This window comes from Pseudopipra pipra, unplaced genomic scaffold (assembly GCF_036250125.1).
Source record: "Pseudopipra pipra isolate bDixPip1 unplaced genomic scaffold, bDixPip1.hap1 HAP1_SCAFFOLD_444, whole genome shotgun sequence".
NCBI classification, from domain to species: Eukaryota; Metazoa; Chordata; class Aves; order Passeriformes; family Pipridae; genus Pseudopipra; species Pseudopipra pipra.
The window spans coordinates 6239-33028 of record NW_026990923.1 but is presented as its reverse complement, the minus strand read 5'-3'; the positions used below and the strand labels follow the sequence as shown (position 1 = coordinate 33028).

At 47.7% G+C, this 26790-nt stretch overlaps 1 protein-coding gene across 1 annotated transcript; it reads right to left on the bottom strand.

The window, feature by feature from the left end:
- Positions 1–464: 464 nt before the first annotated feature.
- LOC135408414 (N-terminal EF-hand calcium-binding protein 2-like) lies at positions 465–23067 on the bottom strand. The gene is made up of 5 exons (XM_064643571.1): positions 23042–23067; positions 22488–22649; positions 5512–5537; positions 1760–1857; positions 465–871 (listed from the first exon to the last, which is right to left on the bottom strand). Exons 1-5 carry the CDS (start codon positions 23065–23067, stop codon positions 869–871), a joined length of 315 nt encoding a protein of 104 aa, XP_064499641.1. The 3' UTR covers positions 465–868.
- Between the last annotated feature and the right edge of the window lie 3723 nt (positions 23068–26790).

Below are 26790 nucleotides of genomic sequence, written 5' to 3'. Positions count from 1 at the left end.
CCTGCCACAACCTGCTGAATCAGGGAGGGACAAAGATGCTCTTCTTATGAGTGGACTGAGATTATGAATAACCATCCTGCTTCCACTGCAGATGTCTTATGCAAGGTAATACCCACATGCTCAGATGCCTAATTTATGAACAGGGAATAAGCCATGTTCCTCTTGCAAAATATTGGGAAGAATTAGTCATATATATTAACCTCACATTGAAAAGCAATGGTGGAAGGCATCATGGACAGCAAGGTGGAGTGAATTACTGAGATCTCTATTAGCATGTTAATATTTATTTAAAATACATGGTTGGCAAATCTGACTGTCTGAAAATTTGCTAATAATGAATATAAATGAGGCACGAGCAGACACAGCAACTTAATTAGAAAAAAATGAACTATTACTGTTGTCCTGAATTTTTTCATCCTTTCATAATGTTGATAAAAAATTCATGAACACTTCAGGCAGATCAGTGATGGGCCAAAGGCTTCTGCCTTTAATTTATTATGGCAAGACATCAACATGTGAAATACGTGCCTTCACTTTCCACTTCACAAACATCAGAAGGGATGGAATTCGATCAAGCAGGAAAATCAGGCTCTTTACTCAGCAGTAAGATGGGAGAGAAATTTGCTGTTTCCCACTCTAACTCCTAAAACTTCTTATCATTACCACACCTTTAATGTGGAGTAATTTGAGTTTCTCCTCTAGCTTCAAAGATAAATGCAAGGGAGATTTCAATTTGGATTACTTGCAGGAGTGTTGTGGTTGGACTGGGAAGTCCTTGTGGCTGCTTGGAAAAAGCAAAACCTCCCTCCTTGGCTTGGTCCTCAGTGTACCCCATCACTTGTGAGTGAAGAGGGACACGACTTTTCACTCACTGTGGCACAAAAGAACAAGGCAAATATGGCTGAAGGTAGAAGTGGGAGAAGGGATTGATTACTCTGAGGTAATAAATATCACCAGCATAGCCCAGTTACATTATTCAGTGGTATGGAAGGAAAATGATTTCCAAGAAATTATAAGTCTATAAACACTTCTCTCATCCTGGTAAGACAACAAATGGGTGGTGCAACTCTCAGCAGGGATATTCATGTGGTACCTCAGCTCAGATTTTCTAGGTATTCATAAATAAACTTCAATATGTGTCTTGACCAGTGTCATTGTCTCTATTAGTCCATTATTAACACTATCATTAAGGTATGTGGTGGATTTTTTAAGAACTTGGGGCTATTTTGCATATATAAAACAGGACACTATGTCTTAGGTTTGGTGCTTGCATGATTCCCCTGTGCTCTGTCAAACACAGCCCCCTTGTTTCCAGCACGGCAGCTGCACATGAGGGACTGGATTTCTGGAATGCAGGATGCCTTCCAGCATGGAAACAGGATTTCTGGAATGCAGGATGCCTTCTAGCATGGAAACTGGATTTCTGGAATGCAGGATGCCTTCCAGCATGGAAACTGGATTTCTGGAATGCAGGATGCCTTCTAGCATGGAAATGGGATTTAATGGCAGCTCTACAAAATGAAGTTTCCAAAAGCCCTCCCAGTGGCACTAACAAGACCCTGTGCATCCAAAATCCCACCCAAGAGACCCTTGGGCCATGTTGCCTGTGGAGCAGGAGGAGGCAGCACTGCTGAGGAGGATGAGGAGGCAGCACTGCTGAGGAAGATGAGGATCTGGAGGTTTCTGTGCTCTGATCACACAGCTCTGACACCATTCTCTCCAGGCCTGTGGAACACAAGGTGCAGCAAAGGGCACTCACCCTCTTGGTGTAGTCCATTGCCTTCAGGATGGAGAGGTTCAGCATCTCCAGAGAGGCCAAAACATCTTCATAGTCTCCCATGTGGTCAGCAAAATAGTCTGGGAAAACCAAGAGGGACATGACAGGAACATGCTGAGGAAATTTAATCCTTCAAGGCTGCATGACAGCAATGTCTGTTTATTGGTGGTAAGGTAAATGTGAGAGGATGGTTTCATGGACATTTTTATACTCTAAACACCGAGTCAAAGTCACAACTTGTCCTGCAGGGATGGGAAGTGGTGTGATTCCCAAGAAGTTTGGGACCATTGCACAAAGGAGGTGCAAGGCCCAGTAGCCCCCACTGAAAATAACTCATGACACTTCTGCATTTCATTGTATCTGGTCTCTCCCCTCCTGTTGCAGGCATAGAGGGAGAAGTCTCAAAAGAAATCCTCTTTCCACTCCCTTGACATTCTTTACCACCCAAAGTATCCAAATTCCTCTCAAGTTAAACCCAATTTACATGAGCTGAGTCTGGTCTCACATCTTTCCCTACATTCCTGTCACATTTGCACCTCAGCCAATGACCAGAGGCTGAACAAGCTTCTGAGAGTAAAATGTGCCTCCAGAGGAAGAAGAGAAGAAGAAGAAGAGAGAAGAGAGAAGAGAAGAGAAGAGAAGAGAAGAGAAGAGAAGAGAAGAGAAGAGAAGAGAAGAGAAGAGAAGAGAAGAGAAGAGAAGAGAAGAGAAGAGAAGAGAAGAGAAGAGAAGAGAAGAGAAGAGAAGAGAAGAGAAGAGAAGAGAAGAGAAGAGAAAAGAGAAAAGAGAAAAGAGAAAAGAGAAAAGAGAAAAGAGAAAAGAGAAAAGAGAAAAAAGAGAAAAGTGAAAAGAGAAGAGGAGGAGAGCTGCAGGCTGGCCCCAAAGCACACGTTCTCCATGGAGAGGGAGCCCACCCTCCCTCTGTGCCACCCTCGTTCCTCTGCAGGAGTGGAGATCACCCCAGGCTGCACCCCCACCCCAGCAGGGGCCTGGCACAGTCCCAGCTGCCCCTCACTGACACAGAACACAGTCACCACTGGTGTGTCCCGGGCTGATGGCTCCCTGACACACGTGAACACAGTTCTGTGCTGGAATTCCCACGTCCTGGAATTCATGTTTGTGATGGGAACAGCAGCAGAGGAGCAGGACAGCCAGATGTGCAGGGAGTTTGCAGCACAGACCCAAAGTTTCCCTGTTTCTGGGTGACTGACACAGAGTAGAGCTGAAAGCTGTTCCTCAAAAGCCACCAGTGCTGCTCCTCAGCACTGAGACACGAAGCTTCACACTGAGGTGACATCTCTGTGGAGTGCAGCAAGACAGAAACTTCAGGAAACAACTCCACTAATTAGGTTCTCTTGGCTTAATTAGAAGTGCCTATAGCTATTTACAGCCTGAGAACATATCCAAAGGGAAGAGGATTTTGGCAGAAAGAGGAATGTCACAGCATGACTGACAGCAGCTGTTTGCTGTTCCACGATGAGCCAAACAGCTTATTCTCATTGCAGGGTGTTTATTTGTGTTGTTCTTCTGACTTCATTTGGGAAAGAAAACCTGAGCAGATCTGAAAGGTGAAGACTTTTTGTAAATCCTGAAATAAAAAGCTGGACTCACACATTTCAGGAGAAATGAGCTGCTGTGGGCAGAGCACAGCCCTTGAGCCTGAGCAAGGAGCACCTGGGAGCAGAACAGTGTGGGCTTTAACAAAGTTAAAGCTGCTTTAGCCTCGTTAATTCATGTGAACACCTGAGATCAGCTCTTCCAGTCCTACAAGGTCCTTGCTCAGGGCTGCAGAGGCAAAAGTCAATGTTCAGAGGAAGAGCATCACTGCCACCCCAGACTGGTGTGGGAGGGGTGGGTGCCCCACAGCTGCCCCCAGGAGATGCCATCACCCTGATAGTCTGTAAGAGGTTGATGTGCACCCCCTGCTCGTGGAGCACACTCAGTTCTCAGGACAGTTTGCACCATTGCATGACTGTGCACTGATGGAATTAGAAGTGGCAGGTACAATTTGGCTCCTGTACTCACATTTTCTGGGCTCATTAAGAGCTCCTAGCTATGGCTGGGAGCTCCTCTGCCAGTGAAGAGCTATACAACCACCTTTAAGTCAATCAAGCTGCTGGTGATTGTTACATTCCTTGGCAGGAAAAAAACCCAGAACTTTTTAAGATGCTGCCTGATATGGATTAACAGCCATATCAAAGTTATCACATAAGCTGCAGGGCTCAAGAAATCCCTTTTAAGATGCTCCCAACATCTTATAATACACAATCCATTTCCAGAGAGACACCACAGTTCCCATTTAGCCAAAATGAGGTTTTATGTTTAAATTAATACTTGGAAGAGAACAAGCAAACAAGAATTTGCAGGCAAGGGCAGGAACTCAGCAGATAACAGATGCAGGCAGGAGCTTGTGCTGATCGATCCTTCCTCCAGCTTTCCCAGCTTGCCACAGGAGGTGATGGGTTTATCTCCCTCCTCTCCCAGCAGCTCCACCCCTGGGAGAGGCAGCAGATGGGTGACAGCCATGTAATTTTCTGATTTTATCAGAGTGATGGAGAAAGCAGTGTGGGGTCAAGCAATGCCGTTATTACCCCTGGATTTCCTGGCAAAGTTGATGGTACAAGCTGTGGGGTTTTGATTTCTTGGTCAGCTGGCAGGGAGCCCTAACACAATAACAGTGGAGTGATGGGAACAAGCCCATCATATCATCAGCAAACCAAAAGGATTTTATGGAAGTCTTCGTTTCTTGCATATCAAAGCGGGGATAACCAGCAGAAAGGGGAAATGTTGCTGCTTTTGCTGCAGGCCTGGATGCTCAGAAAGGTGTGGGCAGGAGTTAAGCACTCCAGGAGCAGAGAAACCCCGGGCAGTGTCCTGTTGCAGGCAGACCCACAGACCACCATCAATGGACAGGTCTTTCAAGTATCAGGACAGGTGCACAGGCACACAGCAACCACCTCTCTGGCTGCACAACCCCCTCCCAGCTCCCTCTGGAGGCTTTAACTGGTGGCAAAGCAGTGAAGGTCAGCGGTGAACACCTGCTGAGGGGGCTTTATGTCTTCTTCTGATCCTGGCACAGGAGAGGAGCAGCAGAGATGGATGAGCCCTCTGCAAGGCCACACACCTCTGCCTCCTCATCTCTTCCCCAAAAGCTGGGGTGCAGGAAACATTTCCAATACCAAGCATCCACAAAAAAACACACCCGAGTGAGCAGCACGAGACATCTCCCACTGAGGCAAAGCCCTTCAGGAATCCCGGCAGGAAATTCTCCCTTTCTGGCCAAGGTGTGGGACAAAACATTATCAGAGATTTTCTTTTCAGCCTTTAATTCTGGTGAGCAGTGGGAGGTGCAGTAGGAGAGGTGTACACCTCAGGCAGCCTGCTGGAAACACGGAGGCTGGCCTAAGGACAAACATGTTATGGGTACTGCAGAGGGATGAGGGTTTATTGAGCTGCAGAGCAGAGCTGGGAGCCATGACACCTCCAGAAATTAAACTCCAGCTTGTTCCTGAATGGGAGCCAAGCACTTTGATCAGCTCTGACCCCATTTGTGCTGCAAGAAGATGAAGAAAAATTTTGCCAATTTTCCTGTGGCATAAGGGGCAAAGCAGCAGGAGGGCTGAGATCCCCCCTGTCCTCAGCTGCTACAGCACTTTGTGCTGGGTTTCATGCATCCTTCAGAGCCCCACATGCAGCAAGGATTGCTTTCACCCCAAAAAAAGGGCCACACTCACCACACAGCTCCTTGGTGTCCACATTGCTGGCAGAGGGGGAGAACAAGGCAGGGGAGGAAGCAGGAAAAAAAGAGAGAGAAAGAAAGAGAATTTTAATGTAAAGGACAGATGATGGCTACATTTAGGATTCCTGCAGGCTTAACCCCAGATACCCACCTGTAATGTCACCCACCCTCTGGGCATTGCCCAGCCACCAGTGTGGACAAACTGTGCAGAAGGAAGGGCTGGTGCCACTCAGGGCATCCACCCCCCACTGCACCTTCAGCATCTGTGCAGCTGGAACTGGTTCACACGTTATTTTGGATATTCCCTGAGGGGCAGATGGGTCCTTGTGCATCCTCCCCCTGCCCAGAGGGAACCTGTGCCTGAGGGGGACCCAGCACACCTGACATGAACTGCTCTGACCTCCTCCCAAACATCCACCCTGGCAACACCCTGGTGAGGCACTTGATGTGCTGGCATTTGGCACAGGAATGTGCCAAATGTGCCCATTCAGTCAGTAAAAAAATCTGCAAAATTTACTTTTCTAGATGGATCAATTCTCCTGTTTCTTCCCCTGCAAAGCAGCTCCTGCCCAGGACTCCCTGCAGACAAAACTGCACCATTACTTCCTAACACACGAACATTTAGTTTACATAACAACATCTCAACAGACGACCTGCTTGGGAAATAAAGATTGCTGCTAATCTCTTTGTGCCTCTGATTCCCACACAATTGTTAGTGCCATTCAAGCACCAGAATGATCTCTTAACAGAATTATATTTTATCAATCCATTTATGTCCTGGAAAAGTTATTTCTTTAACTAAACTCATCCCTGCTCTGTCTAACCTGTCAACATAAGTGGATTAGGGAAGGAGAAATTTTCAATAGCACTTTCATTGACAGCATCTCCTGCAGCCCTGCCTTGATCCCCAAATCAAGGCAAACACCAGCATCAGGCCCTGGGAGATGCTGCCTGCCAGAAAGGTGCCACTGACCTGTCTGCTGCTGCAAAAGCACATTCCTGGAACACAGCCTTTTGGTGAGTGGTGTTGGTCATGTGTAAAGAAGTCACCTCTTGCCTCAGAGAGGTGCAGGACACGTGGCTGCTGCTGGCAGACAAGAGCTGGGTGGGCAGCACGTGCCTCTCTCTGCAAAGGCAGCTTTTGCACGACTTTATCTTCATTCTCTTCAAGATTTATCATCTTTCTCAAACCCTGCCAATACTTCACTGAATCCTACAGAACCCCCTGGGGGTGCTGTGAGCTCTGTTTCCCTGGCTTGGTGTTCTCATGCCCAGACCCACTGACCATGCAGACACAAACCCACCAGCAGAGCCCAGCCCTGACCCAGGAGCTCTGGCAGCCCCAGTGCCCTGGCAGCACAGAGCCTCAGCAGTGCCCAGGCAGAGCAAACCCAGGGGAACCCCTTTCCCAGCTGGCACAGCCCCGTGCCAGCCTGAGCCCCACGGCTGTGGGTTCATCAAAGTTCTCTCCAGGGCAGGCCCTGGGAATTCACCTGCAGCTCTCAGGCACAGCCATGGGAGTCATTTGCACATCAGCACTGTCCATAAAGTGCTTCAGTAATATTTTTCAGAAGACAGTGTTTATAAACACCTGCTGAAGTGGTTATGGGTTTGCAGCTAGGGCACGTTCCTGAGGAAAAACATCTATTATTGTATTCCACATGGTTTTGCATTGTAATAATTGATCTGCTGCTGCCAAGAATGGTCTTTTATTTCCTCACATCTTGTCATCCTATTTAACTGAATTGTGCTTGAATGTTAGCTTGTCTGAGAAGTTGTTTTTAATTTTAAGCCATCTTTCATTAAGAATAAGATGAAAGAAATTACTGAAGTCACAAGCTGACAATAAAAAAATATGATAATGTTCAGATGAAAATTTGTCAGGAGAAATCAGTGGGTACTTGAGCAGGATGTTTCCACCCCAAGGAGTGTGCCTGCTGGGAACATTGCTGGCACAGCCACAGCCCCCTTTGTGTTTCTGGGGCTGTTCCTGCCCACTGTGGGAGCTGCACCTCTGACCAGGCAGTGCAGGGCATGGGCAGTGCCCAGCTACAGCACCAGTTATGAGCTGATCTAGTGGTTTAATGCTTCACTAACTAACCCCCACCACGGGCTATGCCAGGAGGATTTTATCATGTAAATAGTCAGAATCTGGGTTTCAAGCCCCGTGAAATGGGAGGTGGCACCTTTGTCATCCCCAGCCTTTCATCCCAGAGCTGCCCTTCAGAACCTGTTTTTGGAGCAGCCACGTATCACAGGACTTCTCAGCATGAAAACATTTAGGTGAGAATTAGTTACTGATTTTTTTTCAGCTGCCAAATATTCAACATTCCTGTATGCCATAACAAGCTAAAAAGAAAAACGGCAACAAGTTGTTTTCGTGTTCTCAGAAAAAAAAAAAAATTAAAAAAATCTTTCAGCCAGAATAACACTTGGCTGTGAATTAGCTTTCAATTTTAACTGTAATTACATTGATAGTGTGACTAATTCAAGAGCTTATTGAAGCCATGATCCAACTAAGCAGAATATCATAATGTTCAAGTTTAAATGAAGAAATCATTAAAGATTTCTGTGCTATATATTTTTTTCTGCATAGTAAAGGCCACATCTATCTGACCTCTTTCTAAAACAAAAGTCTTTCTTTCAAATGAGAAAAAACCCCAAGAAAATCGAAGTTGTTTTGGTTTCAGGCCTTTTCTCTGTTTTCCAGCCACTGAGGCTGTAGCAGCACAACCTGGCACTCCCAGTCTTACCAGGGATGTGCACCCTTTGAGGTTATTTTCCAAGGCACTTTGAAGATCCTCCATCTGCCATTTGAGACCTATTTGCTCCAATAGAGGTACCAGGCAAAAACAAGAGCTCAGATTTCAACCCTTCTGAGAAGTCAGAGCCCAAGCCATGAACTGCTTTGGCCACAAAAAGGACTGTTTATCACTCACAATGTGACAGTTTGACCAGATAAACATATTGGCAATAGGGAAATAGTTTTCCTTCTGGTTCATATCCAACTATTTCAAAGATTAAGAAAAGACCTCAAAGTGTGACACTCCTCCTGTGCATGTGGGAGTTTAAAGAGCAACGACCCTGCTGTGAGAGCATCTCCTCCGTGGGCTTAATTAGGGGAACTTGCCCAGAGAGTAATTACTGCTGCGTGATTAGTGAGAGGAAGAGGCTGCTCAGAGCCATGGCTGTGCCTCTGTGCGCTCCAGAGACAAAGACGTTTCTCCCCCCAAAGCCCCACCCAGCAATAAATTGCAGTTTGATGACACCTGAGCTAATGAGGATCCCTGGGAAGTCACATCTTTCCATGCCCTGTCCCTGATTGCAGATTATCCAGTGGATGGGCTTTCATCAGAGTTTTCCTGTACTGACTTTTTGCTGCTTTTCTTTTAGAAGATTTTTTCCCTCCCTGCCTGCCTGTCTTGAAACAAGATGCCCCCTTTGACACTTGGTGGCAGGGAGCAGGCACTGCCAGACAGAGGACAGGCTGCAGCAGGGTGTCCAACAGCCCAAGGATCAGGGGCTCAAGGTGAACATCCCAGAGCCAGACCCGGGGGGTGATGGTACCCAGTTACCTCCAGGTCCTGGCTCAGAAGCTCCAGCCACACTGATCCAGACCAGCCCAACACTTGGTTTGAGCAAATCAGTGTTTTCCAGCAGGGAAAAAAAAAGGTATTTCTGGAAATTTCCCCCCCTATTATTTGTGTTACCTCTCAACAAGCAAGGCCAGCCCAGCACAGGGAGGGGTCACCCAGAGAGCATCCCAGGAGCTCTCAGCATGGCAAAGCCAGGGATGTCCTGGCCCAGTGCTGCTGCTGACCTGCAGAGGACCCTTCCAACAAACACAGCTGTGAATCTGCCATCCAGCATCTCTCTCCCTCTCTTTCCCAGCACCTCCTGCCTCCCCAAGGCAAGGCTGATGGCCTCTGACTTGCTGTCATTAACACACTTCTCCAGGCTCCAGCCATGGAGAGGAGAAGTTATCTCAGAATGGGGGAGATAACAGGGAGGAGCAGAGTGTGAAATTCCCTTCCTGGGTTCCAGCCCAGCCAAGGGAAAGGTGTCCCAGGCTCTCCCAACAGGCAGCTCAATCAGAACCACGATGGCAATTCAGAAGTTGCAAATACATCAGAGTCTCATCTTCACACTTCTCATGCAAATATCTGCCTGGATGTGCTGCTCAAAAGCTGCTCAATGCCCCACGGCTTCAGCTGAAGATAATCACCCTTTTCCTTGGGCAGATGAAAGGTTTGCATCAGCAGCCCCACGGCTTAGTCACTTCACCAGCACAGAAAATGGAGGGCTTTTTTTTTCTGAAATCACGTTCTACTTTTATTTCCATCTTCTATTCACAGCTTTGGGTTTGCTGCAAGGCTTCAAACGAGCACGGAAACAAATTATCCTCTAGCATTAGCCACCTGCAAAACTCATTTTCATTTAGGAAAGACTAAAAAACAACAAGTGCAGCTGGAAAATATTATTACATTTGATGATATGGCTTCTAGTCCCAGCAGCAACAGTGCTGTGTTATCTTAACACCTCAGAAGTGCAAAATGTGCACCCAGATGCCTGCTAAGGGGTCACAGATGGTCACTTTTGATCATTAGTTTCTGAACTCAATTAAACATTTTTACACAAGCCCCAGAGCGAGAGAAATTATTCCAGGCAGAGCAAGCAAAATACCAAATACTGGATGATGGCCAGGAGCTGAATAACTTCAATTCTAAAGAATTAAGTAACTTTCCAAGCCCATCATTGAACCCTTCTGGAGAACCCCAGTAAATTCTTCCCAAGACCTACCCAAGTACCTCCCCTTCCCCTGCCCACTTGCTTAAAAAAAAGCCCAAAACACTCTTATGGTATGACTTAAAAATGGACTTCCAAAACCTGAAGTGCCACATGCAAAGGAACAGCAGAAAGCATATGTGAAGGCTGTCCATGCCCAGAAGGACGTGGAGCCAACTGCAGCTTCAAACGACACAGGCAGAGGAGGACTCAGAACATATGTCACTTCTGGCTTCCATCTCCTGAGCTGTGGCAAGCTGGCAGTCGGGGCTCTGGTGCCTGCCTTCTTACTTTGAAGGATGGTTTTCTCTCTTGCCAAATGTCCCTGCTTCCTGCACGACACAGATTTAAAGTGTATTTCGTGGTGTCCTTCAGCAGGGGGAAATCAAAGGTGCTCGTACTGGTGCAGGCACAGCTGCCCTGCTCACTGTTCAACAAACAGAGAGAGCAGTGAGTCTGAAAAAACCCAGCAGGTCATTTAGCTCTGCTCTTTCCAGCAGGGCAGAAAGTACCACCTGTCTGAATTCCCAGAGGGAATGGAGGAGAGCCCGTTGGCATGAGCTGAAAAAGGTTCACCACTCACTCCAGACAGGGGCTTCTCCAAAATTCCCTGTTCTGTGAAACAGGCAGGGTTTTGCAGAGTCCATTTGGATCACCACCTAACTGGGACACTTCCAGCACTGGAGCACCATGATTTAGATTAAAGCACCTACAGAACAGCTCCCACGGGGACCCTGAAAGGGAGGAAAATGCTGCCTTCTCCAAAGCAAAACTAATAACTTTGTCCTTCCCTTGGCATGTGCTCCATCACTGAGCACCTGGGGAGCTCAGCACGGGCCTCTGAGAGCCCAGCAGTAAATCAGGTTTTCTCCAAAGCCCTGCTACCACAGAGAAGAAAAAACAGGGACAAAGAACTGCCCAGAAACAGAGAGAAGCAAAAGGAAGACAAGAAGGATTTTTTATGAAGTTTCACATATGGATTTTGTATTACAGAGTCTCATCACCTGTGGTTTGGGACTGGGGGTTGTAACACATTCCATGTACTTTGGGAGATGGTCTCTTTCCTCCTACTTGCCCTTGCTATGGGCAGAATTTTCATTCCCCAGTTTGAAGGCTGAAATCTGGCGTCCTCAAGGATGTTCTGCTCACCTAAATGCAGGGTTCAGCACCTTCCTGCTCCTTGCACCTCTTTCCTTGGGATTTAGGCAGATGATGACCAAGACAGGGACAGTTTTCCATCTTTTCCACACTGTGACAACCACGGCTCATACTGCTCAGCAAGACAGAAGGTGAGCAGCAACAGGGCTGCACAGCAAACCTGTATTCAGGCTCATTTTAAATATTAATATTTCAATATTTAAAATATTTTAATAATAATATTTTCATACGGCTTTCTCTGCAGCTCCTTGCCTTTCTGAGCCATCTGCATTCTCACTAACACAGACACTGCCCAGAACCAGTTTCCAAACCAGACTCCCACGTTCACTGAAGTGCTGATGCCCAAAGCTGTGTGCTCTGCAGCTCGTGCTTTGCTCCAGAGCACTGGGGCAGCAGGCTCCTCATTAAAAGCCAGTAATCTGGAAAATGCTGATTTTTCAAGGTAAACTGAACTGACCTTCAACACAAACAAGCACAGTAAATCTGGCAGGCTCAGAGCAAAACACGCTCCTTTACTCATCCTGCTTCAAGGCTGTTCCCTCCCTGCACGTGAAGCTGCTGCAGAGTCCAACAGGGAGCACAGGATGGATTGTTCTGCCCACAGGAGCACAGGATGGATTGTTCTGCCCACAGGAGCACAGAGAGAAACCAGGAGGTCCCAGCTCTCCCTGCCCAAGCCAGCCCAAAGCATCTCAGCCATCCACATCCCTCTCAGCATCACAAAAGATGCTCCTCTAGGTGACCTTCTGGCACGATGGGGAAGACCAGGAGAAGACCTTTACTCCCTTCTCCTCCTCCTTGTTGGGGAAGGCCCTGGGCAGACCCCTGGGCGTGGCTGGTGGCTCTCCTGGGACAGTCACACCCTCACCTCAGGGCCACTGTGCAGCCCAGGGTGTAGGGTCCACAAGCAGACCTGCCCACTGGCATCCTCCCCACCATGGCAGAGCCCGAGCTCAGCTCAGAGCAGCTTTCATGCCCCCTCAGTAAGGTGTCTGTGTTACAAACCCTATTCCAGCTCTGACTGCGAAGGAAAAGCAGGGGGAAAAAAAACATGGTTAGCACTAAATCCTGACTCCTAATTGGTACCTCGTGAGGTTGAATTCCCCAGGTGGGTGGCACCCTTTGGAGAGCAACAGGTCCAAAAAAGCAACTTGCTCCACAACCAGTGTGCTGCTGGAGTGCAGAAGCCCTGCCTGGCAGTGTGGGGCACAAAGGGGCTGCCACAGCACTGGACACGAGCAGGAATTGGGGCACGACAGGAAAATGTCTCTTGTCCAGCCAGTGACCCTCAATACGGTTGCATTTCTCTTGTAGCAGTAATAAACCTCATTAAAATGATGCAACAAGGCTATTAAACTTGCTAAATACAATCTCTGAAGCTCCAAACCATCCCAGCACAGGTATGGATGCAGCAGCTGGAGGGAGCTCTGCCCCCTGTGACCCCATCTCTGCTGATCTTCTCCCATGGGATCCATCCCCACCTCTCCTGGCACAGCCCCTTTACCTCCACCACGCTCTCACACTCATCACAGTCCTCAGTGAAAGGGGTTTGACGTGGATTTTCCTGGCTTTGAAAAAGGGAAAGCTCTTCAGCAATGACAGCTCACACTTTCTCAGGGGCTCCCACAGTGACCCCTGCCAGCCCCCAGGGATCCCCCTCCCCTCCCCAGGCGTGGGCACGAGCTGGGCACGAGGGGTGAGGAGCAATGAGCTTGGGGCTTGGTTTGCCTGTGCTGGCAGAAACATTCCTGCTCTTGCTTGTGTGGCTGATAACCAGCAAGGGCACCTGTCAGGGGGGAGGACAGAACACTGCTTTTTGCAGCACAACTCTGTTTGTTTCCTTTCAGGGACTCAATATTTACCATAAAGATGAAGGCCATCACAACATAACACATTATTTGCTGGTTTCTCATTTTCAAAGACTGCTGCTGTATTTCAAGGCTGGTTCAGCTCCTCACTCCCTTGGCATACTGATGTGTTCTGCAGCCACACACACTTATGAAACACGGGGTCACAGCTAACCCAAGCCTCCCTGTAACCCAGTTTCCTACATACAGCCAGAGGTAGGGGCCAGAAATAGCACAGTGAAGCCCCCAATTGCCTCTCCACCATCCTCAGAAGGTCCCAAGCTGCAAACCATCCCCGACACAGACCAGATGCTTTCTGTCATCAGTAGTTTCAAGACAACCAAAATAACATCTTCTATGTGGTGAAGATATGACAGAACAAAACACCCAGCTCCAATCATCAAGGGCACCAAGAAAAGTGTCTGAATATGGATAAAAATGAAACCACGCTCTGGATGTTGTTGGAAAACATACTCTAAGCTCTTGCTAGTTAAGAGAAATATATGTCACTTTAAAAAAAGGCAGGAGCAATAAACTGGCACCTGCAGAGCACCAGCCATTTGTTTGTTCATTCAGCAGCAGCTGCAATGTGGCATTTCAGGCTGTCAGTTGGTGCCACCCCCTCTGCTCTGCCACATCTCCAGGGCTGAGTCTGGGCATGGCACATGGGCTGGGCTCAGCATCAGTGGGGCTCTGCCCTCCTGCCCTACTGCTGCCATAAATTAGCATCCCCAATGCACCACAAAGGTGCAACTGTCCACAAAGGGGTGACCACGAAGCCAAATCCCCAGCAGGAGAGCCCTGAGGGCAGAGCTGGGACAGCACTGCCCTCTGCAACCCCCCTGCCATGGCCAGCCGGGCCACCCAGGCTCTGCATGTCAAACACTGGTGCAGTTGTTCATGCCCATAGAAGAAAATTTGGGGTATTAAGGCGAGATCCTCTTGCATCTCTCCTTGTACCTTGTAAAATCACTTCACAGCATATTAAAATTAATTAATGTCTTCTCTCACTGCTTTGACACAGTTGGCCAGAACCTCTCACCACTCACTCACAAGTGAAAAATCTCTTGAAAAGCTCAAGAAAACTCTGAACAAGATGACAACACAATAAAATGCCTGTTTATAGCACAGTTAATATCCTGAAAAATATATCAATGCAGCACACTAATTTGCTAACCTTAATCCAACAGTTCCTAAGCACAGTTGCCACCTTAAGTAAAACAGACATTTAATACAGTATGAAACATTTTCAAGTCTCTACAAGTGCCAAATTCCTCATAAATTGCCTCTAAACCCTCCTTTTTTTTTTTTTTTGATGGATGACTTGTTCTTGAAAATGTCACTCTGCCCACAAGTGCATCAAAGAAAACAGAAGGCAGGTTTAATTACAGCCTACAAGCAACTTAACTGCTAGGTGGAACGGCACTTCCAAGTTTATTAAGTTGATGATCACTACATTCACACTGGGGCCCAGTGTGTGCATACCCGGGGTTATATCCCTCTGGTTGGATTTATCCCTGGGCAGTGCCAGCCAAAACTGGGACTACAGGCCTTGGAAGGCTGGGTTGGCCATGCCATGGCCAGCACAGAGGCACCACAGGCCACCCTTTTGCTCTCAGGTTTCCCACCCAGGGTGATTTTTTGATGATGATATCATCGTGGTGCATTGAGATAACGGATTATTTAATTTGGACATCCTGGCCCCACGCAGAGCCAGCCTGGATCCTGCACCACAGCCCACCTGTAAACCCAGCTCTTCATCTCCCCGTGCATTACACAAGCAGTAAATACAGCAGTTAACAGCACATCTATTTTGTTGTCAGGCTTGTTCCAAGTGATCAGCCTCAGACAGCTTTAAATACCAGCTGTTTGCGTTTGGACCGCTGGGTAATGTCAACCCTGTTACTGGGAGAGCTGCAGTTTGCAAAACAGGGATTTCCCGTTGGAAGAAAAATATAAAATAAATAACAGGAAGGAAAAAAATGGTTTCAGCCTATGATGCTCATTCCCAAAATCATGCCATAGCCTTCCTGTCATGGAGTGCTTGCTGAAGTCCTTTAAAAACCAAAGCAACAGAAAGTTGTCCAGAAGGGCTCCCACCCCACTGCAGGAACACAGGGGCACCAAACACCCCTGCAGGGAACCCGGGGGTACCAAATACCCCTGCAGGGAACCCGGGGGTACCAAATACCCCTGCAGGGAGCACAGGGGCACCAAACACCCCTGCAGGGAGCACAGGGGCACCAAATACCCCTGCAGGGAACCCGGGGGCACCAAATACCCCTGCAGGGAGCACAGGGGCACCAAACACCCCTGTAGGGAGCACAGGGGCACCAAACACCCTGCAGGGAACTCGGGGGTACCAAATACCCCTGCAGGGAACCCGGGGGTACCAAATATCCCTGCAGGGAACCCGTGGGCACCAAATATCCCTGCAGGGAACCCGGGGGTACCAAACACCACTGCAGGGAGCCCACGGGCACTCCCAAAGCTGTGCTGCTTGTCAGTGCCCACCACAACAGGGACAGACCACGACAGGCATGTGAATGCAGTGATAAAGGAGTTATAAAGGTGGACAAGATTTAAGCAGGCACAACAGGGACTGGAAATCTGCCTGGATTTCAGAGTGTCCGTGCTGGAGCCTGCAGGGCTGAGTGACCCAGGGAAGAGCCACTTCCATAAGGGACTGAGGCCCTTTCCCCACGGTGCTGCTGGGGTCCTGCTCCTCCCTGGGGCAGGAAAGCCAAGGGATGCTGTGATTTTTCACTTTCACAAAAGAAGGCCAGTGGCACAATAACTCTGCCTTGCAGCAAAACTATACTTCAGCTGCTTTTTCACACACTTCCCTCCACTCCTTGGCCCTCTCATATCCATCAAAAGAAGTAATTTTTAACCCCTCATTATTTCTTTTAGCTCAATTTTCAAAGGAAACCATTAAAGCAAATAAATACTCTTTCCTTTTTTGGAAAGCAGATGATCTCTCAGGTTTTTATGCACAAACTGTCAACAGTAAGGAACAGCCTTTTTTGACGAGTGAATATTTAACATTTTGCCTGTTTCTACTTGACATGGAAGCCTGGGCTAATCTGATTTCTGTTTGTAATCTCTGTAATATTGAACTGCAAAAAGACAGGGGTAAAGTAATTGCTTGGAGCTCAGCTGAATGGTTTGCTAATTGCCAGAAGCAAATGGCAAGATATTGAGAGCATGAAGTAAAATTAAATCAGCCTTCTCCTTCTTTTAGATTTTGCAGGTATCTTGTTTAACACCAAGGTTATATGTAGGAGAGGAAGAAATCAGAGCATCAAATGTGTATGTTTGGATATCTAACACAACTGGCAGGGAACTAGTAAAAGAACAGTGAAGTAAGAAATCCCTGGACTCTGTTGCTGTATTTTCCTCAATATCTTTGTTTCTCCTGTATTCTCTTCTCCTGCCATTGGAAAATGATATTAGAAAATCTCCTGTTAAATCCAGTCCCAAGGCAGAGAGCTTGCTCTGCCTCCCAAGCAGCAGCTGGACACCTCTGCTGTTTGGTGCTGGTGCCCTGTGCAGGTTTACTGAGAAAAAAACACAGGGATAATTTTCTAAGACTGGATTTGAAAGCAAAGTTTCCAGTCTCTTTGAATGCCTACATGACTCAAACACAAGTGGCTGATTAGAATGAAAGATCTCAGTCACTTTTACGGTTTTAATGCAAGATTTTGGTATCTTTCCATTCCCTGGAAAACTTCTAATACAGAATGGCCCTGCAGTGTCAAAAGAAGGTGCTGAGCTGCAGTGCCAGGCAGAAAACTCTGATGTGATGTGATCCTTCTTCCCTCCATTTGCACAGATAAACCCTCCCTGGTCCTCGCCCTCTGCAGCAAACCCCAGCCTGCTGCTCCCAGCCCAATCTCTGGCTGTCAGATTAAACAGCTCTCCCCAGGGATCCTGCAGAGAGCCTGCCCGGCAAAACACCTGGGAAATAGGATTAGAAACAGAAAAATGTTCTCAAATGTTAGTTCAAACAAGATTCTCTGCAGTTTTTCAGCTTTGTGTTTCTCCCAATGACCTTCCCAGCGAGTGATTTGTTTTTTAAGCCCCTTTTCTTTGGTGAGGCTGAGAGGTTTTGTAGCTCTATCAGCACAGCACCAGCATTGGAACCAAGTATTTCTTCACTTAAATGAAAAGTAGAGCACAGTACAGTTTAAGTGACACGTTGGTACAGAGAAGAATAAGCTAGGACTAAAAAACATCTTCCATATAAACAAAATCCACCAAATGCCCATGCTCTTGAGAGCCAGAAATTAGAGCCAGACATGTAATTTTTGTGCAATCATTTTGTCCCTTTCAGAAGAGACAAGAACTGTCTCTTGAATCAGTTAATCAAAACCTCAGCTGATTAAACAACCCGTAGTTTGTTTCCCAGAGAGCTAATTGAGAACATTTGATATTCAGAAATGAGGTTGGTTTCAATGGGCACAGCCATCTCCACAGTGCAGGATTCAGCTCCCAGACAAATCTGGCACTCCACTGAATCAGGTTTGCAATGCAAATAGCCAAGATTAGGGAGGGGGAGAAAAAAACAGGAAAAAAATACTCAATCATAATCATCATTGTTCCTTGCCCAAGAAGTGAAAGCACTTTCTGTTCAACCTGGAGAGGACTGGGCTGCAGGAACCTGGAGAAAAGAATGGGCAGCAGAGCATTGCTCCAGAAGTGTCTCTGGCCACAGTGGACCATCAGATGGAATCTTCTCACACCAAAGGACACCAGACCTGATGTGGGTTGTGGGAAGGCAAAGCATCTCAGAGGATGTGCCTGGAGTGACTGTGGCATCCAAACAAAGCAGTAACAATGGACCTTTTCCAGCAGCAGGACAGCAGGACAGCAGGACAGCAGGCTGCATCACCAAAGGTACTGGAGGTGTTCAGGTCTGGAGCAGGACTGTGTGCTGGAAGGAGGGTGTGGGGAACCTCATCCTCACCTGTGCTGATGTGCAGCTCCATTTCTGCCCAGGTGGAAGCAGGGGGTGTAGCTTTAGCCTGCACTCAGCTGCTCCTTGCTTAATATTCGGGAACAGATTTCGAGCTCCTTTACCTTTGCCTCTGACCCTGTCAAACTGTCACACTGCTTTTATGCAACACCAAACCAGGAGTTTTCAGAGCTCAGAGAGCTGCAAGGCTGCTACCAAGGCATTTTAGCTCCTCTCACAGGGAACAGCATCAGTCTGGACCCCAACTACACCAGCAGCACCTTGCCAGCATCTCCTCCCACTCCTTGGCTGCTGTTAGCTGTTGTAGAGCATTCAGCTTCATAGCCATGGGCACAGTGTTTGTGTAAATCAACTTTATTCTCTGGGTATCAATGCATTTAAAGTCACAGAGAATCAAAATTCATAGATGGAAGCTATCAGACCCATTTTGAGAGCTTCTGGCCCAGCAAGTGCCCAGATGATGTTGGTAAAGCAGGGGCAGCACAAAGCTCCCCCCTGTCCTCGCTGGCTTTGCAGGTCTCAGCATGCAGGAGCTGAAGGTGCTGCTGGCAGCAGCACGGTGCTCTCGGGGCTGACCTGCTCTGCTTCACAGTGGGACTAATTAGTGCAAGCAGAGAAGCTCATCAGCATCATTACCTGCTCCTGGGGTGGCCCTGCACAGCCCTGTCCCCCCAGCTCTGGAGCTGAACAGGTTGGTAGCTGCCCTGACCATATCCCACTACATCTCCCTAAAGTGATCCCAAATTAGTGATTTATAATACAGCTCCCTGTGGCATCTGAGCAGCTGAGGGTGCAGAGGAGGAAGGTGGATTCATGTTCCCAAAAGGATGTCGTTCAGCATCCCCAAGGCAGGTGACCACACCCCCCCTAGGCAGTGGCTGAAGGGATGGGAGGTGGCACTGCCAAGTGCAGAACAGCCTGGAGAACCTGAACAGCTTCAGTTCTCCATTGGCACAATCCTCTGGCAACAGTGACAGTCTGGGGAAACTGTGAAGGCTTCTGAGAAGAGATTCCACTTCTGTTAATTGTCCTCCATGCACATTCCAGCCTTTGCTGGTGTTTGCCAGTGGAGAGAAGAGCTCATTTAGAGAGGGGACAAGGGGAGAATAGAGCCACGAAAGGAAGAGCTGTGAGCCTGAGGAGAGGTAACAAAGGCAGAGCAGCAGAATGCTGGTGCCACGGCCTTGGCTCCCCCTGAATGGAGCTGTGCAGCTCCTGGCAGCAGCCCTGCTCCAGTGAGCAGATCCCTCCCCACAGGGCTGTGCTCTGCAGCTCTGAAAAATGTACAAGACAGAAAAGGGATTTTCAAAATCCCCTGCAAGGAATACATTTGTTCAGTCAACCACCACGTCCGACCTCTCCCTGCTTTCCCAGGGGCTCAGAGGTGCTTCTTCCTTCCCAGGGCATGCAGAGTGTGAGTGCCAGCCCAGGGAGCTGGCAGAGGGTGGGAGCTGTGGGTCTGACAAAGCAAGCTTTGTCCAGGCTCATGGTAACATCTTAATGAGCTTCACCTCTTCATTCATGAACATAAAACTTGTTTGACTTTACATTTGCCATGACTTTTTCCTTTTAAAATTGATACATCTTGTTAGGAAAAAATAAGAAGAGTTGTAGATAACTCTGCAAATATAACAGGATTTCCCAGGTAAACATTAATCTAATGTTTTATAGCCCCATTCTGCCACTAAACCAAATGTATATATTTAATTATGTGTGGCCATACATCCTTATGCACAGATATTGCACATTATTTGTGCACAGCAGTGTTGTTATTAATAGTAACATATCATTCCCTCCCCAGTAATCTTCAGGCAGCTCCCCATAAAGCACTGTTGAAACCTCCTGAAACAACAGCTAAAACCAACAGTGAAAAATCACCCAGCAACATCTTGGTTTTGCCTCCTGCTTCAGCTGGGAGGAGGGAAGGAGGGCAGACGGTGTGAGCAATGGAGAGAAAAATGCTGCTTGGTCATTGTTTGTAAGGAACAGCAGGTTTGTGAATATCATTTTGCCAAAACACCCAAGAGGAACACATGACACATTTAGGATGCTCCTACTGCCAGATGAAACAACTGGTAATGATGGGACTCACAGCACAGTTCCTGCACGAAGACACCTGGTAAAAACCCCAGCGTGGATGTTTGGAACTCATGCTCACCACACCATTAACCTCCCACAGACACTTCCCAGGCAGTCAAGGAGAAAGGAAGGAACTCATTAATGCCCCTGGGTTATTTTGGAATGTTTTTTTCAGTTCAGCATCCTCCCAAACTGCACCTTGCTGCCAACTGGTTGTTTCCCTGGGGCCTGGGCTGCCCAGGACAGAAGCACCCACTGCTCCAGTCACAGCTCCACAGCAGCACAGCTGCTCCTCCACCCCTGACCCACCTCATTTTCCCACTCCACTGCCCAGCTTTTTTCCACTCTCTCCCCAGCTAATCCAAGCTATGAAACTGGTACAGACATTCATTTTATCCACTCCAGCAAGGCAGTTTGCTGCTTCTAAAAATACCCCAGGAAATTGAATCAACAGTTTGTAATTGGCTGGTAACAGCAATTACTAATAATAAGCAGGAACATAATTTTCATCATTTTCTACTCTAGCTGTAATGTAATCTCAATAGCAAACTTTGGTTTGCACACTAAACAAACATGATGGCCACTATGAGAAAAACAGAGAGACAAAATGGAATACCAAAAACCAGCCTTAAAACTAAACAAACTTCTATCAAATAGCAAATTACTGTAATTCCAACAGCCTCTGGGAAAGATAAAGTTAATATTGTTCCTATGTTCCCCTGTAAAATGGAAACCCCAAAGCTGCTCTCCACTCCTCCTTGCTCAGTGGCAGCAGCACTCAGAACTGCCACCCCAGCACCTGGGCATGCTGGAGGCAGCTCCTGTCCTGCCCAGCTCCCCCAGACCCCCCAGTCACTGTGCAGGGAACAGGAGGCAGAGCAGGGTGAAGAGCACACACATGACCTGAAGGACTGCACTGGAGACAAGGCTGCAGTCAAGCAAACCACTCGTTTCACAATGAAAAACACTTTTTCAGAAGGAAGCCCTGCTCTGAAGTAGGTTTTCTGGAGAATGAGAGAGCTCTTGCACATAAAAAACAAGGCATATTTTCCTTCCCCAACCTGATGAATTTGCTGTAGGTGTCTATGCTTTCCAAATCAATAAGCAAGTGCCAATTCATGCAAGGATTTAACTTGGAAGGAGGTTCAGCTCATTTCTTTTCCTTCCAGCCAAGAACAGCAAGATGCTATGCTGCTCTCTGCAAACACTTGCACAGGGCTCAAAAACACCTCAGACCCCACCAAAGGCAAAGGCAGGTAGAGGGGAGGGAACCTCAGCTGCCAACCCCAGCTCAGTCTGTCAGCAGGATTTGAAAGCTCAGCACAGCCACAAACTCCTGATGGAGGGAGTGAGGGCAGGGAGGTGCCACCCTTGGCTTCAGCTTTGGTGCCATGTCACACCAAAGCACCCCTAGAGCCTCCTCTGCCCCTGTTCTCCCTGCTGCTGCTGTGGCTGTGATGCTGACAGGGCAGGGTGCTCCTGGTGCAGCCCCTCCTGCCCTGCCCAGGGTCTGTGTGGGCAGAGCAGCCACCCCGGGCTGTGGGAGCAGAGCAGAGACAAAGCACCCACAGCAGGGGCTGCAGGGTTGGGCTGAGCCTGCCTCCAAGAGAGGGTCACTTCTACCAAGTGCTGAAGTGATCCCTGCTTCCCAGGGCACAGTTTGGACAGGAGGTGAAGCAGGCAGGGTCCAAGTGCAGGAGATACAGAGACATCACAGAGACAAGACCACAAATAATAAATTAGCTGGATAGGACTATGCTTAGAGAGATTCACACCATTGCCTTTTATAGCACAGCAAAGCTTTTAGATAAAGTGAAAAAGTTCAAGAGACATTTAAATGCCCCCGTGGGTAAAACTAAGCATAATTTCAGATGCTGTTAAGGATCAGGTTGCACTAAAGAAAATGGCCTAAAAAACAAACCACGAAGACAAAAGGAGTCATGGAGGCTGCCACAATGAGACACAAACCAAGCAGAAATGGAGACTGTGCAAAGTTTTGCAAAGCAAGTTGCAGCCCTGCAGCCTGTGCAGGGCTCAGCTCCCTGGAGAAGCAGTGCTGCTGTACCCCCACCCCACTGCCCAGAGGCACTGGGAGATGGGAGAGCATCAGCATGAGGGACTTACTTAGTGTTGTCTGAGTCAATGGTGTGAAAGAGCTTCTCGAGTTCTTCTTCGTTGAGTGTCCCATCTGAAAAAAAGGCCTGGAACTCCTCCAGTGACAGCTTCCCATCGTCTGCAAACAGCAACACAGCCCACATGAGGGAACCAGCAAAGACAGGGGCAGGACTGAAAATCAAGACTTACGTTCAGATTTAAAGATTCAGACCAAAATTATCTCCAAGTGCCCCTGCAGAACTGGCTCACAACGAGGTTCAGAGCTCACTGGCCTGAGGGTGGGACCTGAGGGTCTGCCCAGCTCTGGCAGACCCAGGGCTACACAAAGGTGCTCCTGGGTATGGATGCACCGGCCACTGGCAACTAATTGGGCTGTTAACCCAAAGCATGACTCAAACCTAAAGAGAAAAATCTGGCAAGCTGCACCCTGACACTGCCTTACATTAAAGAAATTATGGAGCATTTTTTCTCCCCTGTGTTCAAATGCTGCAGGACATTCATTAAGGGACATCTAATAGACAGGACAAGGCCCTGAGCTGGAATTAAAACAGACTCTGCAGTACCTTCTGCCATCTCCATCCACCTGCATCTTCTCACAGTCTGTCTCCCCACTCTGGACAGAAACCCATGAAGGGGCTATAATAAGGACTTCTTTGCAACTTTGGCTGATAAGGTGGCAAAGGCTTACACTTAACTGATAAATCTGGATAAATCTGATAAAATTGGATAAAACCAAACAAACTGATAAATCTGACAGATCTGTGCTCTATGGACAGGCACACAGATGGATGTGAGAAAGCCTGGAGAAAGCTCCTGGAAAGTTCAGCAGTAAAGCAACAGGAGAGAGACAAAAGAAACTTTAAGGAAACCTTAATTTACCTCTGATTTCTTGTTCAATCTGCTGGCACCGTGCTCTGGTGTGCAGCAGTGCCTGGGAGAGAATAACTACCCCAGGTCACATATTATTTAAAGTCTTTCCATTCATATCCACAGAAGAGCCATAGGCTGGAAATGCTGCCTACTTTGCAGTAGGAGAATATATCATTTATTATTTAATCAAATCAATTGTAAACTCTGTTATTTCCTTTTCAGAAAATGACGCTGGAGGACAAAATCAGCCACCTCACCAGGTACACATCAATATTTCTTCCCCAAAGTACGTCAGTCTGCTGCTCCTAAAACATACCTGCATTGCCCAGTGCTAACCCAGCTTCCCTTGCTGACCCACACAAATTCAGACTGGTGATGAACTAAGATGCCTATTTAATTGGCAATTATGGAAGGAACACAGCCAGAGAACAAAGTCTCCAGCAACACGGGGTGAGGAGGGCACCGTTTCCAGAGCACCACAGTGGTTACAGACAGGCCCAGCTGCCTGTATTGTTTTTGTGCGTTTCTGCCCCAAAACGTGCCCTCCCTGCAGCAGGCAGGGAGCAGAACAGCAGGGCCCAGCTCAGCACACGAGCCCCAGGTTTGCTGTTTCTGGTTACAGAACACTGAAGTATCTGTACTTCAGCAAGGACCTGGTTCTTGGAGCATCCAGCAGTGCCACCTGGACAGCCCCGAGTGGTGACACTCACCTGCCCAAGGAGATGAAAGGAGCACGTCTGGAGCAAGAGCTCCACCCACACCACCCATCTCCATCTCTGCTTTCTTCTCATCCTGACTGGCAATGCACCAACATCCAAAGGGTAACAGCATTTCTATCCCATGAGGGCTAAACACTTCTTTATATACAGAAAACTTTACCTGTAAAAACCTTAAATCAGCAACTTGTTCACCTCAAAACTGTCCTTCCACACAGAGGGCAGGCAGAAATAAATTCCCAGGAAAGTCACATAAATCAACTTACTGGGAAAGAGAAACTGTAAAGTGAAGTGGATTTTTTTTCAGGAGAGTTCTTTGATCCAAATTTACAGCTTGCTCAACTCTGGAAGACACAAAGGTGTTTCTAACTTTAAGGAAAAAAACCTTTTTCCTTTATCTAGTTTGTATCTTAAAAATTCTCTCTTTCATTTTACTCTTGCTTGATTTGTTTTGCTTTGGGTTTTTTATTTGTGGAGTAATGTGCTCTAGGGCACATTTTTATTGCAGCCCCTGAAATGTCAGTGTTTAAAATCTGTGCCAAAACACTGCTGTGACTCCCATCTCACGGCCCCAAAAGAGAACAGGGTGGCAGTTACCAACTACCATGACAGGCTGGATCTCTGGAAACCAGCATGCACTGAATTTTTGTAGGCATTTAGCAGCCCAGAGCAATACAGGATGATCAAAGGATCTAGAGAAAGGTGGAAGTGACAGTGACTTTTATTTCATTTTTATTGTTTGGAGACCCCACAGAACTGCTTGATTCCTGGCTGGAATTTGAATAAAAGCACTGATTTTAAAAGCAAGCAGTGCTCAGGGCTCTCATCCCCCAGCAACCATCACCACAAAGTACCAGTCAGCCTAAAGCTGATGGCTATTTAATACAAACTGGAATCCTTGTCTGCAAACACACAAAGCAAAAGCCTCCCCAAGCCAGGAGCTAATCCTTGGGCTGCATATCTGTAATTGTGGAGTGGCCTGAGAGCTGCTGTGGCTGGAGCCCAGCAGGCAAGGAGGCCTTCAGGGAACCCGGGTGATAAGAGGGAGAGGACTGGGCTGGGATTTGCCAGCTCAAATTAAACTGGTAAAAATGCAGGGCAGAGCAGCCTGACCCCAACATCAGTGATGCCAGGCCTGCTGTGATAAGGGCTGGTGGGACACTGTGCTCCAGGAGCAGCCTTATCAGGACAGGCACAGCTCTTCCTCACAGCACGAGTATCTACACTCAGTGGAGAATGGATAAGACCTCCAGAAACCATCTTTATGCTGGAAGCTCCTGGGCTCAAGAGATACAAAATTCTCCAAATGCACACGCTGCACCAGCTCACTGCCTTTTGATAGGGAGGATAATAGAAAACCTGAGATTCCACACCAAATCTCACTAAACAGAGTTTCCATCTTTAAGATCTGGATCTACAGAACTATTTGTGACTTTTTTGTCTGGATGACCATACTAAAAGCCAGGCAACATCCTTTCACTGACTCACCCTCTCCCCTTTAAATCCAGTACTTGAGGTCAACACCTGGCTGGCAGCAAGGACAAGTGCCACTAACCAGAAATCAGCTCCACTGGCACTGATTGGCTGAGAAAAGAGATAATCAGGCCACAGCTATCCTGCCATCATTTCTTCCTGAGAGCAATCCTCATTTTACTCTAGCTTTTCAAAATAATTCAGTCACAGGCAAAGGCCAAAGCAAATTACCAGCCCAAGAGTCATCAAAGTTAAAACTAAGTGAAGAGAGAAGGACGTAACAGAGAACATCAGAAAGCCCCAACTGGGATGTTATTATATCTCCATTTCCCATCATGAAAATCTGAGTCCAGAGGTGGCTTTTACACCTCCTAACTCACACAATCAGGCTGTTCTCACCCACTAACACAGCCCAGGGAAAAATCAAACTGAGCTCATAAATCGTCCAAAGTATGGGAAATCTGATGGCTGAGTCTCTGGAAATTCACTCAGTGATACAAATAGCTTAAAGGAGCTACAAAATAAGGCACTGTTCTGAGCCTAAGTTTCCTAAATCTGTTTTCAATTACATGAGGCTGAGACTGCTCATATATTTTCTGGCTATATTATGAATATATTTTCTCGCTATATTACAAATATATTTCATTACTTACTCCTATTACTCTGTGAGTTCTGAAATGCTTTAAGCTCCACTTAGTGTGCAAGCACCCAAGAGTTATGAGTAAGTAAATAGGATCTTATTGTGGCCTGCGAATAAAAATGATAACTCTATTTTTTTATTCTTTCTTGTGTGTGTGTGGGCACAGATACACGAGCCAGTGGGAACAGGGACTGGCTTCTCCCCTGGACCCTCCATCCACCCCCCTGGAAGCCGTGGGAGCAGCTTCATTCATTTAAACCAAGGTGGATACAGGCTGGAGTTTTCAGCTCTGGGCTGTTGGGAAAAATTCCCTCCAGGTGCACAGATGTGCTCTGTGCTGAGCCCTTCCCCTGGGCAGAGGAGGGCTGTGTCCCTGCAGCACCCAGCCCACCCCCAAAGTCACCCCCAGCTCCTCACCCCTCGCTCAGGCACCAGCAGCCAGCACAGAAACACCCACCCCTTTGGTTCCAGTCACACAGGGGCCTCTGGGGGCAGCTGCACTGAGCTGGAAGCAGGGCTGGGGATTCACCCCCACACCTGGGGATTCACCCTCACACCTGGGGACTCACCCCCACACCTGGGGATTCACCCTCACACCTGGGGACTCACCCCC

Coding starts and splice junctions, on each gene's coding strand:
- LOC135408414 (XM_064643571.1), bottom strand. CDS start 23,067: ATGCAGGTGGATGGAGATGGCAGAAG. Junction 22,650..23,041: donor GTGGATGGAGATGGCAGAAG/GTACTGCAGAGT, acceptor CTTGATTTTCAG/TCCTGCCCCTGTCTTTGCTG. Junction 5,538..22,487: donor ATTGACTCAGACAACACTAA/GTAAGTCCCTCA, acceptor CCCCTCTGCCAG/CAATGTGGACACCAAGGAGC.